General features: G+C 48.6%; 1 protein-coding gene across 1 annotated transcript in view; it reads right to left on the bottom strand.

Annotated features, from left to right (window-relative positions):
* The window catches only part of Csmd2 (CUB and Sushi multiple domains 2), a 568,711-nt gene that overhangs the window by 120,315 nt on the left and 433,496 nt on the right, over positions 1 to 14,900 (bottom strand). The window contains 2 exon segments of the mRNA XM_037203342.1: positions 909 to 1,100; positions 7,764 to 7,966. Of these exon segments, the coding sequence (XP_037059237.1) occupies positions 909 to 1,100; positions 7,764 to 7,966 (395 nt within the window).

Genomic DNA, 14,900 nt, shown 5'->3' with positions numbered 1-14,900 from the left:
TACTCTTCTGAGTCTACCTGCCACCCACGTGCCATAGGCCCAGGCAACAACTGAGTTCATCATTTCACCCAGTGGGAAAAGGAGCCACAAACATGTGGGCACCTGGGGCATGTGAGCACCTGGAGCATGCTCACCTGGGGCATGTGGGCGCCTGGGGCATGTGAATACCTAGAGCATGCTCACCTGGGGTATGTGGGCACCTGGGGCATGTGGGCACCTGGGGCTTGTGAATACCTAGAGCATGCTCACCTGGGGCATGTGGGCACCTGGGGCTTGTGAGCACCTGGGGTTGGCTTCTCTCTTTCTGTCTTTCCTGGCCACCTCTCCCTTCAAGTCTCCCCACCTAGGTCTCAGGTAGCTGGGGGCAGGATTATGGAGTCCCCTTCCTTTGTAAGCAACGTGACCTTAAGCGTCTTTCTTAAGAACCTTCTTCTGTTGAATGGGGAGATTTTTAAGACAAAGGGCAGATTTCAGGAACCCCAGTCCAGCCGGTCAGCAATTCCTTAGGAGAGGGGCAACAAGCATCTTTCCTTTGCCTCTGGAAATCTGCTATCTTCTGGCCCGGGGTGAACAACCCATCCATCCATCTTAGACAGATGGGCCAGAGACCAGGGGACAGGCCTGCCTGGCTCACAACTCTCTGAGATCATTTTTGAAAGTGCAACATTGGTAGTGGGGTGTATGTGTGTGTGTGTGTATGTGTGTGTATATGTGTGTGTGTATGTGTGCGTGCGTGCGTGTCTGCGTGCGCCTGTGAGTGTGGTAGGAAAACTGGGTTTTCTCTACCATTCCTCTGTTCAAAAAGTCCTGGCCCCAGGCTCAAAAGGCAGCTGCCTCCTGTGTGGAGGTGCCTGGTGCCCACAACCCCAAGTCTGGAGGGGGGAGCGGAGCCCGCGGCTGCTCCGTACCGATGCACGTGGGCGGGCTGGGCTGCCAGAAGAATCTGTTCTCGATCTTCACGCAGCTGATCTCTGCGCTTCCCTGCAGCGCGTAGCCTGGGTCACACTGGAACACCGTGGAGTCTCCGGCCTCCCAGCTGTCGCCACTCCGGCTCCCATTCTGCGGGACTCCAGGGTCGTTGCAGGATGTGGCTGTGGACACTGGGGCGAGAAAACAGAAGAGTGGGGCTGATGTAGTGTCTGCCTGTCAGCCAGGCTCACAGCGTATCAGCAGTGCGGGCTAGCTAGCGCTGCCCTCGCGAGTGACCCCCACTGTCACCCCCCTACTGCTGGCACCAGCTGTAGGGACACCATCCCCCTTGGCCCCCCTCTCACTACCTCCACCACAGTGTGCAGCCACCGGCGCGTCCAATGACATCGCCGTCACCATTGGACCAACACCTCACTGTGACCCGCATTCATCTAGCAAAGTGGATCTCAACCTGTGGGTCTCGACCCCTCACAGGAGTCACAGACCAGATATTTACATTATGATTCATAACAGTGGCAAAATTATAGTTATGAAGTAGCAACGAATAACTTTGCTAACGACATAAATAACTTTATGGTCGGGGTCATCAGTCATACCACGAGGAACTATATTAAAGGGTCGCAGCATTAGGAAAATTGAGAACCACTGATCTAGCAGGAGGTGTAATTTTTTTTAAGCTTGATTGTACTGTTATGATCCTAGAAATGAATTCTATTTACAAATACAAACATTGTTGCACGAAGTTTTGCTATCTCATTTAAATACCACAGATCTAACTAAGCAGAAGGGTTTGAGAAGGATTTGGAGTTGGCCTGCTAGGGTGCTGAGTAGTTTTTCCTGCGGAGGACACGGGGGCTCTGTGGAGGTCAGGCCTCTCCCTATGTAAAAACAGCCACGGACCCTTTGGACCTGCACCACATTCAGGGAAACACCAGATCTCTGGGGCCAGTGGCAGAGCAGAGCTCAGGACCAAGCTAAGTGGCTGGGCTGTATTCAAAACTCAGAAAGGGGGCAGGGCAGATGACTTGGGGGCAAAAACCTGAAGGCCAGAAAACCCTTGGAGAAGCTGTGTGGACATGGCGGCTAGCCTGTAGTCCCAGACTCCAGGGATCCCAGAGACAAGCTGGCTAGCTACACTGACTGAATTCAGGAGCCTTGGGTGCAGGATTTTCAGTAAACAAAACATAGCGTGACCCACGAGGACACCTGTGGTGGTGTGAATAGGTATGGCCCCCATAGACTCATGTGTTTGAACTTTGGCCCTGAGGGAGTGGCACTCTTAGGAGAGTGGTCTTGTGGGAGTAGGTACGGCCTTGTTGGAGGAAGTGTGTCACTGTGGAGGCGGGCTTTGAGGTCTCACGTATGCTCAAGCCACACCCAGTATGACAGTTCACTTCCTATTGCCTGTGGATCAAGATGCAGAACTCATCTACCTTTCCAGCACCATGTCTGCCTGCCTGCCACCATGCTTCCGACCATGATGATAACGGACTAAACCTCTGAAACTGTAAGGCAGCCCCAATGAAATGTTTTCCTTTATAAGAGCTGCCGTGGTCATGATGTCTCTTCACAGCAACAGAAACACTAAGACAACATCCAACATCAAACTCTGGCTTCCATTCCAAGCAAGACATGCATGTTCATCCATCTATGAGAACATGCATTTACACATACACATACATACAAGTAAAAAAAAAAGACCCAGCGACTTAGGAGATGTTTGTGATCTGGTACTTAACCAAGTCTTAAAGGGAGTAGTGTTTATGAAGCTAGCAGTGAACTGAAGGGTAGAAGGAAGGAATAAACTAATAAAGGAATGAATGAATCAATGGGCAAATGTGGCCCGAGAAAGCACAGCAGAGATGGTGTCATAACAGAAGGCAGAGAAAGAACTGGGAGGCAGCCGCCATACCCTAGCTGCCTCCCCAGCCCAAAGTAGATGGCAGGACCTGCCCTCGAAGCATGCACTCTGCAGATCGTAGGGGCAGGAAGTTTCTGGAGACCCTGAGATTCACTTACAGCTCCCTATCCCACAGTTGGGCAATTTCATTTTACATTCAAACAGAAGAATCTGTTTTGGCCTAGAATATACCATTCACATCGGCTTTTACACATGGAGCCTCCAATAGATTCTCCGCTGGCTATGCCTTCCAACCCTCGGGGAGATGAAAGCATTCCGTTTTCCTACCAGGAGCACTTCGGTAGAAATGACCAATGAGTGGCAGCCCGGGGAACCTGGCACCATTGTCACTCAATACAGGGCGTGGCAGGCTACCTTTGATTCCACAACACCAAAGGCAGCATTTGACAAACTACAGCCCACAGGTAAATCTGTCTCTGTACTTATTTCCACAAATAAAGTTTTATTGAAACACGAGCAATGGTCATTTGTTTCCATGGCATCCACCCTTGCTTTCATGCTTTGAAGGAAGAGAGAACTGAAACAGCCAGCCACATGGACCACAAAGTCTGAAGGACTGTAGTCTTCAAGAGAAAGTGCCACTGAAGCCCACTGTATGGCGTCTTAGCTTCCTTCCTTTTCTCTTTTCATGTCTCCCTCCCTTTGTTGCTTCATTCATTTATTCCTCCCTCCCTCTTTCTTTTCTAACCCACCCTCCCCCCTATTGAAAAAAAATGACCTGAGAGTCGAACCTCAGGCCTCTTCATGCTAGGCAAGTGCTTTCCCACTGCTCTGTTCTGAGCAATTTACACTTTGAGCCAGGACCTCACTAAGTCATGCAGGTGATCCTTGAACTTGTCCTCTCACTGCCTCTGCCTCTTGGGTGGCTAGGATTACAGCCTTGTGCCGCCATGCCGGGGTGGCAGCCTACCTCAAGTCCCCCCACTTCTGAGGAGGCATTCTAAAACCGTTCCTTTGTTTTATTCGCCTTTGATGGTGTCCCATCACTATGTTCCAGTCATATTCCTAAAATCTTCCCACATAGTCCCCTCCCCCCACCACTTCCTATGCACAGGACCTTGTACACCTGCTGGTCCTTCTGCCTGGAACGACCCTACAGCAAGTCTTCTATGGCAGCTCCACCTTGACATTCTATATCTGTCTGTCTATCTATCTATCTATCTATCTATCTATCTATCTATCTATCTATCTGCCACTTTTTAGACAGGCCTCCTTCATCCCCTTTTTTGGGCTCACCTTTAATCCTCCCCATCATTTTCATCAGGCTATCCTGTTCAGTTCTTGTCCCAGCACAATCTGCAACAATCTGGCTAATATACTTGTTTGCCTCTTCCTTGTTTATCACTTGGGCATCTCTCTGCCAACAGAGACAATTCTGCTCATCCCTGGATCCCCAAGGTACTCAGTACTCAGCACACGATAGTGCTTAGTAAATATTTGCTGGATAAATGAATGAATGAACGAACAGATCATTGTCGTTTGACACTCGCTGAACTTGTTTAGAAAGTCAAATAAGAATCGTCGTCTGCCTTCCCAATTAAAAACAGACTTAGCTTTCATCCCCAGGGTCACGGGGTGCTGTATACATGTAAATGATTGCCTGGGAGAAAAACAGTTTGCAGTTCTGGCCACACTCGGAAAGGTTATTTGTATGGTAGGCAACAGAAATGCAATGATTAAGCATTCAGTTTGGGAATCGGACACGTGGGTTTGGATCCAGGCTCTGCTACTTAGTAACTACATGACCTTGTATGAGAAACCACACTGCCTGTATGGTCAACATGGATTAATAATGGTGGCATCGTGTTTCTGCAAAAACTCTATGAGGTGATGTAGTAGGGGAGCTTAGCTGCTACCTGCTCTGTAGATGGCTGAGATCCTGCTGCCCGCTCACCTCTTGTGGTTCTCATTTTCTCTGTTGAGTGCCCCTGGATTTGAGCAGCTTGCCAAAGCCTCCAGGGAAAGGCTAGATCCTCCAGGTACTGACAGGATGTTAGATGTTACACAGTCATGTTTACTTAATAAAGCCAAGCTTGTGCTAATCATCCCTGGCATTTCCGCCCAATCCCTCATCAAACATGCACTAGCAAGTTCACATGTGGTAAGCCATTTCCTCTCCCAAGGGGACTTCTGGTATTTGCTAACTGATGACAGCAACAGGTAAGGTGACCTTTCCGGAACCGTGGGTATGCCCAGAGCACTGCGGCCAGGTTGTCACTGTCTTTTTGGAGCCCAGGCTATGTAGCTGGAATTACTTCGATCAGCATAAGATTGCCTTAGGAAACCCTGATGTTGGGGAACCCCTCCATTTATCTGCTCATGACGTCATGCATTGGAACACCTGCTGCATTCATGCAGGGAGCCTGAGAGGTCTGGCATTAGCCTTCATACTTTAAGAAAGACGTGTGGTGCCAAGGAGGTGCCACCACAAGACGGGCAGGAGGGCTGGCATTGGCTGGCGCTAGAGAAACAGAGTGAGCTGCTTGGGGGGTGTCAGAGGCTGCAGCAACTTATTCAGTGCAGGGAGATCAGGACGCAGCGGCATCTGAAGCAAACCCTGAAGGATGATTGACTTTTGCATGCTGAGCAATGCACAACAAAGCTGTGTGATTGAGGCTTAGCTGGAAGAGGGTGCCTGGGGACCGTGCTGTGTGGCTATAACCAGGACGAAGAAGGGGTCAGATGATGCAAATCTGTGGGAGACTCCTCTGGAACGGTGGGCTTTTTTTGTGTTTTGTTTTAAGCCGTCTCTGCCAGCTTGGGCATAGTCAGAGCAAAGGCACATGCGCTTTAATTATTCATGTTGTCTCTTCCCCGAGAGAGTGCCCGGGAGTCTCTTCCGCTTTCTCCTCTCTGTATGCTGGGAATCTTCCATTGCTTCTGTTGCTCATTCCAGCAGTTGCTAACATTGGCTCCATGAGATGCCAGTCTCCTGAGACGGCCTCAAAAAAAGTCATTCATGGTCAAATACATTCGGAAAGTGTGACCTAGCAGACACGTTTTGAATTTATGAGCGTGAGCATACCGAATGCTCTCAGGAGCCGCATTAGCATTTGAGATAATCTGCTTAGGTTTGCCTCCACCCAGCCTCTTTCTAACATGGCTGGATCCTGAACATTTGTTTTTCCAGTACCAATTAATATTCCATTGAGGTTCAAGAATAGATTGGAAATGCCAGGCCAGAAGACTGCACATATGTTATGAGGACAAGTTGCTAACTCTTGGTGTTCCTTAAGACCCTGGAGGGACTTGGTCCATCCTCCTAGCTATGGCTACTCAAGTCCATGATGTTTAAGTTCCTTGTGCGAAAATGGTGCAGTTCTTGCATATAACCCATGTGATCCCCTTGCATATTTAAACCATCTGTAGATTATCTCTAATACCTAATACATTATATGCAAATAACTATTATACTATATTGATTGGGAATAATTATAAGGAAAAAGTCTGTACATATTCAGTACAGATGTGATTTCCCCCCAAATTTTTGGTCTGGGACTGGTTGAACCCACAGATACAGAACTTCAGATATGGAGGATCAGTTATATGATGGAAAGTGGGAGTTACCAGAAACCTACCCAGATCCTGGAGAGCCCCCCACTCCCAAACACACACATGCTGGTAAAGGCTCATCTCCACAGAGAAGAAAGATGTAGGAATGCGCCGGGAGTAGGATTTGACATCTTGCCGCAGTCTCATGGGTACCTGGGGCTGATGTAGCTAGGAGGGAATGTGGCCACACACACACACACACACACACACACACACACACACACACACACACACACACACCACCCTGCACAGTGGCCTGAGGGGATGGTAACGAGGACAGTACAGCTGCCGTATGATAAGCCTTGGTGCAAACCAAGGCAGACTCAGTTGCTCAGGAACTTGAGAAACAGAAAGTCCAGAGATCCTGAGCTCTGGGCAGACATGTCAACTTGGGACCTGAGGGTTTGAGCATTGGCCGTTTGGGGTAGCCCTTGGCCATGTGTCTCTGTAACTGGCCACTGTAGTGCACACTTGGCGCATTGAGAGTACTAAGATCACTTTCATGCTTGGCTTCTGGTGCTTTCTAAGACCTTGCACTCAAGAAAGAACCGGAGCATGCAGCACGCGGCGTCAGCGCTTTCAGAACCACACCCATGCCACTGCGCACGGTGTCTTTCTTGTCACGTCCCTCTGTTCACCCCAAGGAACCACTCTCTACTTCCAGAGCCCACTGTTTTCTCGAACCGTTCTTTGCACCCAGAATGTGCTATTTTCTCCCCTCCTGCTCACTGGGGTCTGCAGGCCTCTGAGGTCCAGCTTGGTGATATCTTTCCATGGCATTGACCGGTCCATCCTTCAGATGCTTTCTTTACCTGAGTTACTTCTATTCATTCTTCAGGCATGAGTGTGGATAACACACGTTCTAGAACATTTTCCTTGATGCTCACGGTGACCTCAGCAGCATGGATTTCTCCACTCATACGCTTCTCAGTCAGAACCTGAGTGTGAGTGTCTCTCAGTCTGTCTGCTTTCCCTACCCAGGTAAGCTCAGCATGCATGGAAACGTTTTTTTTTGTGTGCACTCAGGAGCACATGGACATGCCTCTGTGGTGTGTGTGTGTGTGTGTGTGTGTGTGTGTGTAGATCAGAGACTAGCCTCTAGCATTATGCATTGTTTCTGAGGAGCTGTCCTTTTTTTTTTTTTTTTTTTTTTTTTTTACAGAGTCCGGGGTTCAAACTTATGTCTTCATGCCCATGTGACAAGCACTTTACTGACTAAGCTATTTCCTTATCTCCTCAGCATGGATATTTGAATAAACCACGAACTGGATACATAGCGGATGCCAATAGTATCTTTCCAAGGCTGGCGAGATGGAAGGGAGGAGGGGCTGGAAGGCGCTGGCAGTGGGCCAGCACGTACCTGAGAACTGAATGGCAAAGCCCTGCTTGCTGGTGAAGAAATCCGTGCTGAACTGCAGAACGACTGAGTTGAAGGTGCTGTGCAGGTCCTTGGGAAGCATCGGGCCACTCAGCTCCTTGAGGAGAACCCCACTTTCCACGGGCCCATCCCAGATGCGCAGCACATCGTGGACCTCTTCTGTGTCAAACACAAGGAAATGGAGCCTGGACAGAGAAGAGACAGGTGGTCACTCCATGTTCTACCACTTTCTTCCCAAGGACTTCCGGTCAGGGGATGCCACCGCCTAGGAGGATTGACAGGGAGGAGGAGGTATCATCTGCAAGCATCCTCATGCTTCCAACTGGCTGGCTCCATCTACTGGGACCACTAGTTGTGGGGACAAGGGTGAGAGGGTGTGGGGGGCGGGGTTTGCGCATGCCAGCACGGCCACACTTCATTTCTCCTCTTAATTTCCCACAGACCAAGCTCCTTACTGTAATTCCTTATAATTCTAGGTTGAGAGGGGATCAGGGCAAGAAAGGGTATGAATTCTTTTTAAAAGCTGAGGATGCTGGTGAGATAGGTTCAGTAGATAAAGGTGCTTGCCACCATGCCCAAAGACCTGAGTGCCATCTCTGGGACTCATTAGTGGATGGAGATTCTCCATCTGACCTTTCGTATGTGCTATGGCACACACACACACACACACACACACACACACACACACACGCTTTTTTAAAAAAAAAGGCACAGGCAAGGAGAACTGTGGGGCATCCCAGAGGCTGACCAGCTGCGGGGGAGCTGGGGTAAGCCTATATCTGGGTTTCTCAGAGCAGAACACTGAACCTGTTAGCTATAGACAGGCTTAGTGAATCCTTGTAAATTGATGCAGGCCACCCAGGGGCCTCTGTCTCTATGGAGGCGCATACCACACCAGACTTTCAGAGCCTGGTAGGAGCCTCAATTCATCCCAGACCGAAAGGGGTTGAGCAGCTGAGGTTACTATGACTACAAACCTGGGTGACATGACTCTATGAATCAATTTCCTTACACTTCGGGGATACACTCGGGGATAATGGATTCCTGTAGACCCTCACCGAGTTCCACCCTCTACACCCATGGCACATCTGTCACAGCTACGAAACCAAACCTGGCACATTATTATTATGAATGAACCCCCAGACTTCACCTGGATGTCACTGATTTCTTCTGTTGTCATTTTTCTCTTCACTCACTGCAATTGCTTTAAAATATATCTTTTTAAATTATAAAAATGAGACATATGCAAGGCAGAAAAGCAAACAGCAGACAGATGCTTTGAAATTCTGAAGCCTCTCTCTTACCATCATCCGACTCTCCAGAGTTTCCCACTTACTGTTATACATATCCTTCTAGACCTTTCTCGGTGCGCACATACACATATTGTTGCCTCCAACACGGGCTTGTATCTAACATAGCCTGAGCCTCTCTTCCTCCTCCTTTCTTACCCCCCCTCCCGGCCTCTTTTTAGACAGGCTAGCTTTGAACTCATTATGTAGCTGAGGACGACTTAGAACTTCTAACCTTCCTGCCTTCGCCTCTGAAGTGCTGGGGTGGCAGGTGTGCACACCACACCCAGTTTTGTGTGGTGCTGGAATCCAGCCCACGGCTGTGTTCACGCTAGGAGAGCACTCTATCCACTGGGTGGCAACCCCGGCCCTGGCTTTAGGCCACCATCTTTCTTCAATCATTTACTGTGGGCATATTTGCCTACTTAATTTTTTTTCTATAGAAATGGACAATCTGTTTCCCAATTTCTCATCAAACTGCAAGGAACATGTCTATATTGGTGGGGCTTTTCCTATTTTGCTAATGTTTTAGTAAACTTGTAGAAATAATTGTTTGCAGTGGGGAATAGAAGATCTAAGTTTTTCCCTAATAAATGTTGTTAAATTACCTGTCATGTGACACTCTCAATCTCAGCTCTCTCCAAACAGCATTAAGTTTTACTATTCTCTGCAAACTCCACCTCTTCAACACCAGATATCACAGTGTTGCGAATATATTCTACATTAAAATACCCTCCCATCTGCTAGGCCAAAACAGAACCTCACTGGCATTTTAAATTCAGATAATTTAGTATTTTACATAACGTTGAAAAACCTCTGAATACAATTTGGGGACATTTTTATCTCTTCATATTCTTTTATCCATCTTAATTGGGCTACTTATCTTTAAAAATTCTGTTTGCATACCAAGCTCTTTATTTGTTATTTTTACCTAAATTGACTCCTGTTGTGGGATATATTTTTCAATGCTAGTATTATCTCCTAGTGTCTGGTACCCTTTTTCACTTTAAATTTTGTTTATGGTGTCTACATCAGTAAAGAAGTAACTCAAATATGTTAATCTTTTCCTTTAAGGACACAGAGCATCATGTTATACCAGGGCAAGCTTCTCTACCATGATTAAAAATCCAAATTACAGGGCTGGCATGAGGCTCAGTGGATATAGGTCCTTGCAGTTAAGCCTGGTGACCTGAGTTCAATCCCTGGGATTCACATGATGGAGACCGGCAGTTCCCACAAGCTGTCCTCTGCCTTCCACACACATGCCGCTGTGCATGTGCAGATAAGCAAAATCAAATAAGTAAATAAATAAATGCAGTACATTAAACACACACACACACACACACACACACACACACACACACACACACACACTTAGGGGGATGGGAGGAAGGTGACAGCCAGGAGTAGAGAGGAAACTGTTTGCTGGGCAACAGAGTGCCATTGCACATGTGTACTCATAGAAGCTATGACTCCATGTCCAAGACCTGTAGAGTTTGGCCCTGGGTGGGGCATCCACGGAGTCCAACACCTAGTGGAGGAGCTACTGGTCATTGACAGCTGCTGGGGGAGGGACCGTCAGTTTCATCAGGCGTGTGGTCCCTGAGAGGCTATGATTCAGGAGATGGTCCTACGGCCATTCATATACAGGCACTGGCAAGTGGACTCAGTGGGTAAAACACACACACACACACACACAAAAACACACACACACACACACACACAGAGCAGACATGCTGGGAAGGAGAAATGGTGGTAGGGGACAGGAGCTGGGAAGGAGGGAAAGGGAGGATTTGATCAAAATATATTATATACATGTATGACATCCTCAAACAATAAACAAGAAATTACTAAAAAAAAAAAATCCCAACTGCAATATTTTCCTAGAGCTTTCAGTTTTATTATTTGAGATGGACACTATTAATATTTGTTATTATCATATTATTTACTCAGCAATAACTTATCCCAATGCCCATCTGAAGTGGCCTCCTCTGTATTTTAGACATTGAAGTCTTGTTTACTTCCTCCTTAGCACTAATCGATATATACTTAGTGTGCTCATTTGTTTTCTGCCTCTCCAGCCTGGGGATGGTTTTTGAGGGGGTGGGAGCTGACCTTCTTTCCCACTGTGGATCCATGCTCAGGACATGCTTGCCTGTTCAGATGGGGCTCCAGAAGACAGACTCATAAGCAAACACTCTGGGTTCCCTGGCTATTTGACCTGCCCCAACGGAGACTGCTGTTTTGGTGAGCACTCCTTTCCTGTGCTGGTTGCTGCTCCCTGGGAACCAGGAACCCAGCTCTTCAGCATCCTTGCAAGCTTCCCAAAACCTCATATTTTGGTATTCCAACATGAAGAGGTCCCCTTCATCTTCTTCCCCCTAATTCATCCAGGTACGTCTCCAATTAACTCTACAAGATGAACTTGATGGTACCAACTTCCCAGGGAGACTGAAATTGGAATTGGCCACACTCGCTATTACGGAGAATGGACATCCTTGTTACTCCGTGTACCCAGCTGGAAACACAGGGATAACTGTGTGCTTTTCTTCTTTGTTAGTTGTCTTCTCTGCACACTTCTTGGGTTCATTCCTCAGAAATCTATAAGTTTATGATTTTGGCTTCACTGCAAATGAGACTTTGTTTTTATTTCTTAGTCTAGTTAAAGGATGGCTAGAGAGTGAACCCTGGTTACCGTGGTATTATCTTTCAGGCCAGACATGGGCACTTCTACCCACCTCACCTCCTGGAGGAGGCAGTTCAGGGGGAGAGCCAGGCATGGCTGGAGATGATCCACCCATAATTAATAGAGTCGTGTTCATTTTGTTCAGTCTGGCTGATCTGATAACACATAGAAGCTTCACACTGACGAGGCTGAGGGGAGAGGAGGGGCAGGGGAAGGGGATCTGAGAGGAGGAAATGGGGAGTCCTCTGCATGCACAAACAATACATGAACAAGCCAGGATGCCATTTTCCAGGAGTTGCTGGAGATGGCAACGCTCCTCACACAAATCCACAGTGGTGAACGCTGGTGAGAGGAATGACGGAGCGCTGAGACGGAGGACCACTTTAGGGACAGAACACTCACAGGACCTCTCAGAGCGGGGGTGACATTTAAGCAAGATGGCAGGCTCAGAGGGAGCCAGTCACAGCAGAGCAGGTCAGGTTAAGAGGTGGCAGGCAGCGTCCCCCAGATAAAGGGCAGCACGTGCAAAGGTCCCAAATGGAAAGCTGCCCCAGGGCATCTGGGCAGCAGAAAGGCCGTAAGGGCTTTGAGGTGGCAGGCAGGGGCCATGCCTGCTGAGATGCTGTGGGCTGGAGAAGAAGTTTGCATTTTACTCTACTGGCTGATGGAAGTTGCTGAAGGATTCTAAGCTGAGGCCTGACAGAGTCTGGTTTGGAATTTAGGATCATTCTTGTTGTACCAGTGATAAGAAGTAGATACAGGCAAGAGTATCTTAGTTGGGGGCCAGCAGGGACCCCTTTTACGGTGGGCCTCCATGAGAGTCAGGGAAGACTGGTTTTGTTTGCCAAGTCACTCACACTCTCAGTGAACACTTTTCCCATCTTGTAGAGATCAAAGTCTAGAGGTGCTGGCAGGGGCTTCTGATGAATGGAGATCAATGCAGGCCCCCAAATTTGGCTTATCAGGGTTGCCTCCTGCAGGCGAATGGTGAGGACTGACATTGGTTTGAAGATGGCACCTGTACTGTGATCCAGGTGAGGAGACATTGGGGTGATGAGTTACCTCTTCCTGTGGATGTCTTGCTCGTACACATTCGTGCTTGCTTGTTGGAGCCATAGACACAGAACAAGCTATCTCTCGAGAAGAGGGTGTATTGTGCATAAACCTCTTCATTCAGAGATTCCAGGGTGTGCAGGGCTGTCTCTGCCCTGGAGCCTGCTGCTCACTGAAGGAGACACCACAAAACACGGTAATGTATGTGAGCGGTGCTCCAAGAGGGGCATACACAAGGCTCTATTGAAATAACAAAAGGAGAAAGAACGTTAAGCCTTTGCAGACCATTGCTGATTGCTTGGCGCGTGCTTTCAATCTCCTCCTGGAAGGATGGTGGGTTGGAGCCTTCACTGATCATTTTGCAAAGGCAGAAGTGAGTTCTGAGGAGATCATGTAGGTGACTGACCGGACAGCAAGGAAAGGTCAGAAACCCACGATGACACCATGTCTTCCCATGCCAGCTTGCAAAGCCCTTTCCTTGACCTCACCTTCTAGCTCATAGACGCAAAAGGAGCTTCAAGGAGGAGGTGCCTTCGAAGCAGTATTGGAGGAAGAAATGAGACAGCCCAAGGGGCGTCAAGGAGACCGTGAAGCTTATATAGATGCAATCAGTAAAGGGGAAGAAAAGCCAGAGGCCTCCCTGGGCCCAGGCTCCCTCCCACCCTGTCACCCTCTCCCTTAGGGTTGAGGAGATTTCCAAGCAGTGCAACGGACGTCATCTGCTGCTGGTCTCTATGTCAATTACAGCCTGCATCTAAAGAGCCAGGAGGGCTCTGGACTGTCACTGCAGGATCCCGCCCCTCCCCAGGGTCATTCCCAGGCAAACCCTTCCGAAGTCCTCAGTGCTCTTGGGCTGAAGGAAATCTGAACATGTCAGGCTTCTGGGACACTGCTCACTCAGCCGGCTTGTCTGGATGCACTGAACATCGGAAAGACGTGCAAACACAAGGAACAGAGAAGGCAAACCGTGGCGATGACCTGAGCTGTTGATTTCACACGCCCTCCGACCAGGGGTTGGTGGAGGCGGAAAATGGAAGCACTGCAGGCATTCTCAAGAACCTGTCACCTCAGTGTGGACCCCAGGGACCCTGCGGGGGTTGGCATGGTGAGAGAGGAGCCTTACTTCAAGGGAAAGGGGCCTGTAAGTGAACAACGGCTGGAGGGATGGGCTCAGAAATCAGTCCCCAGATGAGACTGCCGCGTTGGGGACACTGGAAGTGACAAGGAGGAAGTCATGCTTGCTCTACGAAACGTCCCGCCTCTGAGCCATCCATAGCAAACTCTCTGTTAAGCCGTGACAGTGACAGCCAACGCGGGAATGAAAGCATGCTACCAGAGAAGAAATGCCGGGCAGAGAAGTGGAGGTTCCAGGCCACTAGGGCTGCTGGGCACTAGCTTTGAGGCTTTGGTTCTTGGGGTCAGTGGGAACTCAATTCTCTACAAAGCTAGGGGAATGGAACTGGGTGGGCTTCAGGACACTGAGGAAGGGGTGTGACCTTCTAGGCCGGCAACTGCTGTTTGGATGTAGGCTGTTGCCTCAGGCGTCCCTCTCATGTACCAAGTGACTTTGGACCTGGAGCTGTCTTTACATTGCCATCTGTGAGGGACGTGCTAGGGGACTGCCCAGCTCCCGGGGCGGCAAGCCATGAGTATCTGTTGCCTGTTGTCCTTTGTTTATGCAGCCTGTGGCTGTCACTCTGTGCCACGCTTGGTTACTTTTCCTTCAGAACTCTGGCACCATCACGTGCTCCTCTCCAGCCTCAGACTCTCCAGTTTATCTCCTGTTTGAATGCTTTTATTTCTTGCAGGGCAAATGCTGCCACTGTGGATTTTAATTGTGATGATGTCATTATTTTCTTCACATCCTCATCTGTCACCATCCCTTCCTTTCTCTCTCAGGACTCCTCCCTTCCTCCACCAATCCATCCATCCATCTATATTAATATCCCTATGTTTTATAATTAAATGACAGACAGTATTATGTATATAGTCCATTAGAAAACCTATCATCTATTCTGTTTTTATTTTTTATTTTTTGACATCCTGAGGGTGGAATCAAGGGCTAGGTGTCCTAGTTATCATGAATTATCA

Source organism: Peromyscus leucopus, chromosome 2, assembly GCF_004664715.2.
Source record: "Peromyscus leucopus breed LL Stock chromosome 2, UCI_PerLeu_2.1, whole genome shotgun sequence".
NCBI classification, from domain to species: domain Eukaryota; kingdom Metazoa; phylum Chordata; class Mammalia; order Rodentia; family Cricetidae; genus Peromyscus; species Peromyscus leucopus.
The sequence above is the reverse complement of the archived record's forward strand: the minus strand, read 5'-3'. Positions and strand labels throughout refer to the sequence as shown.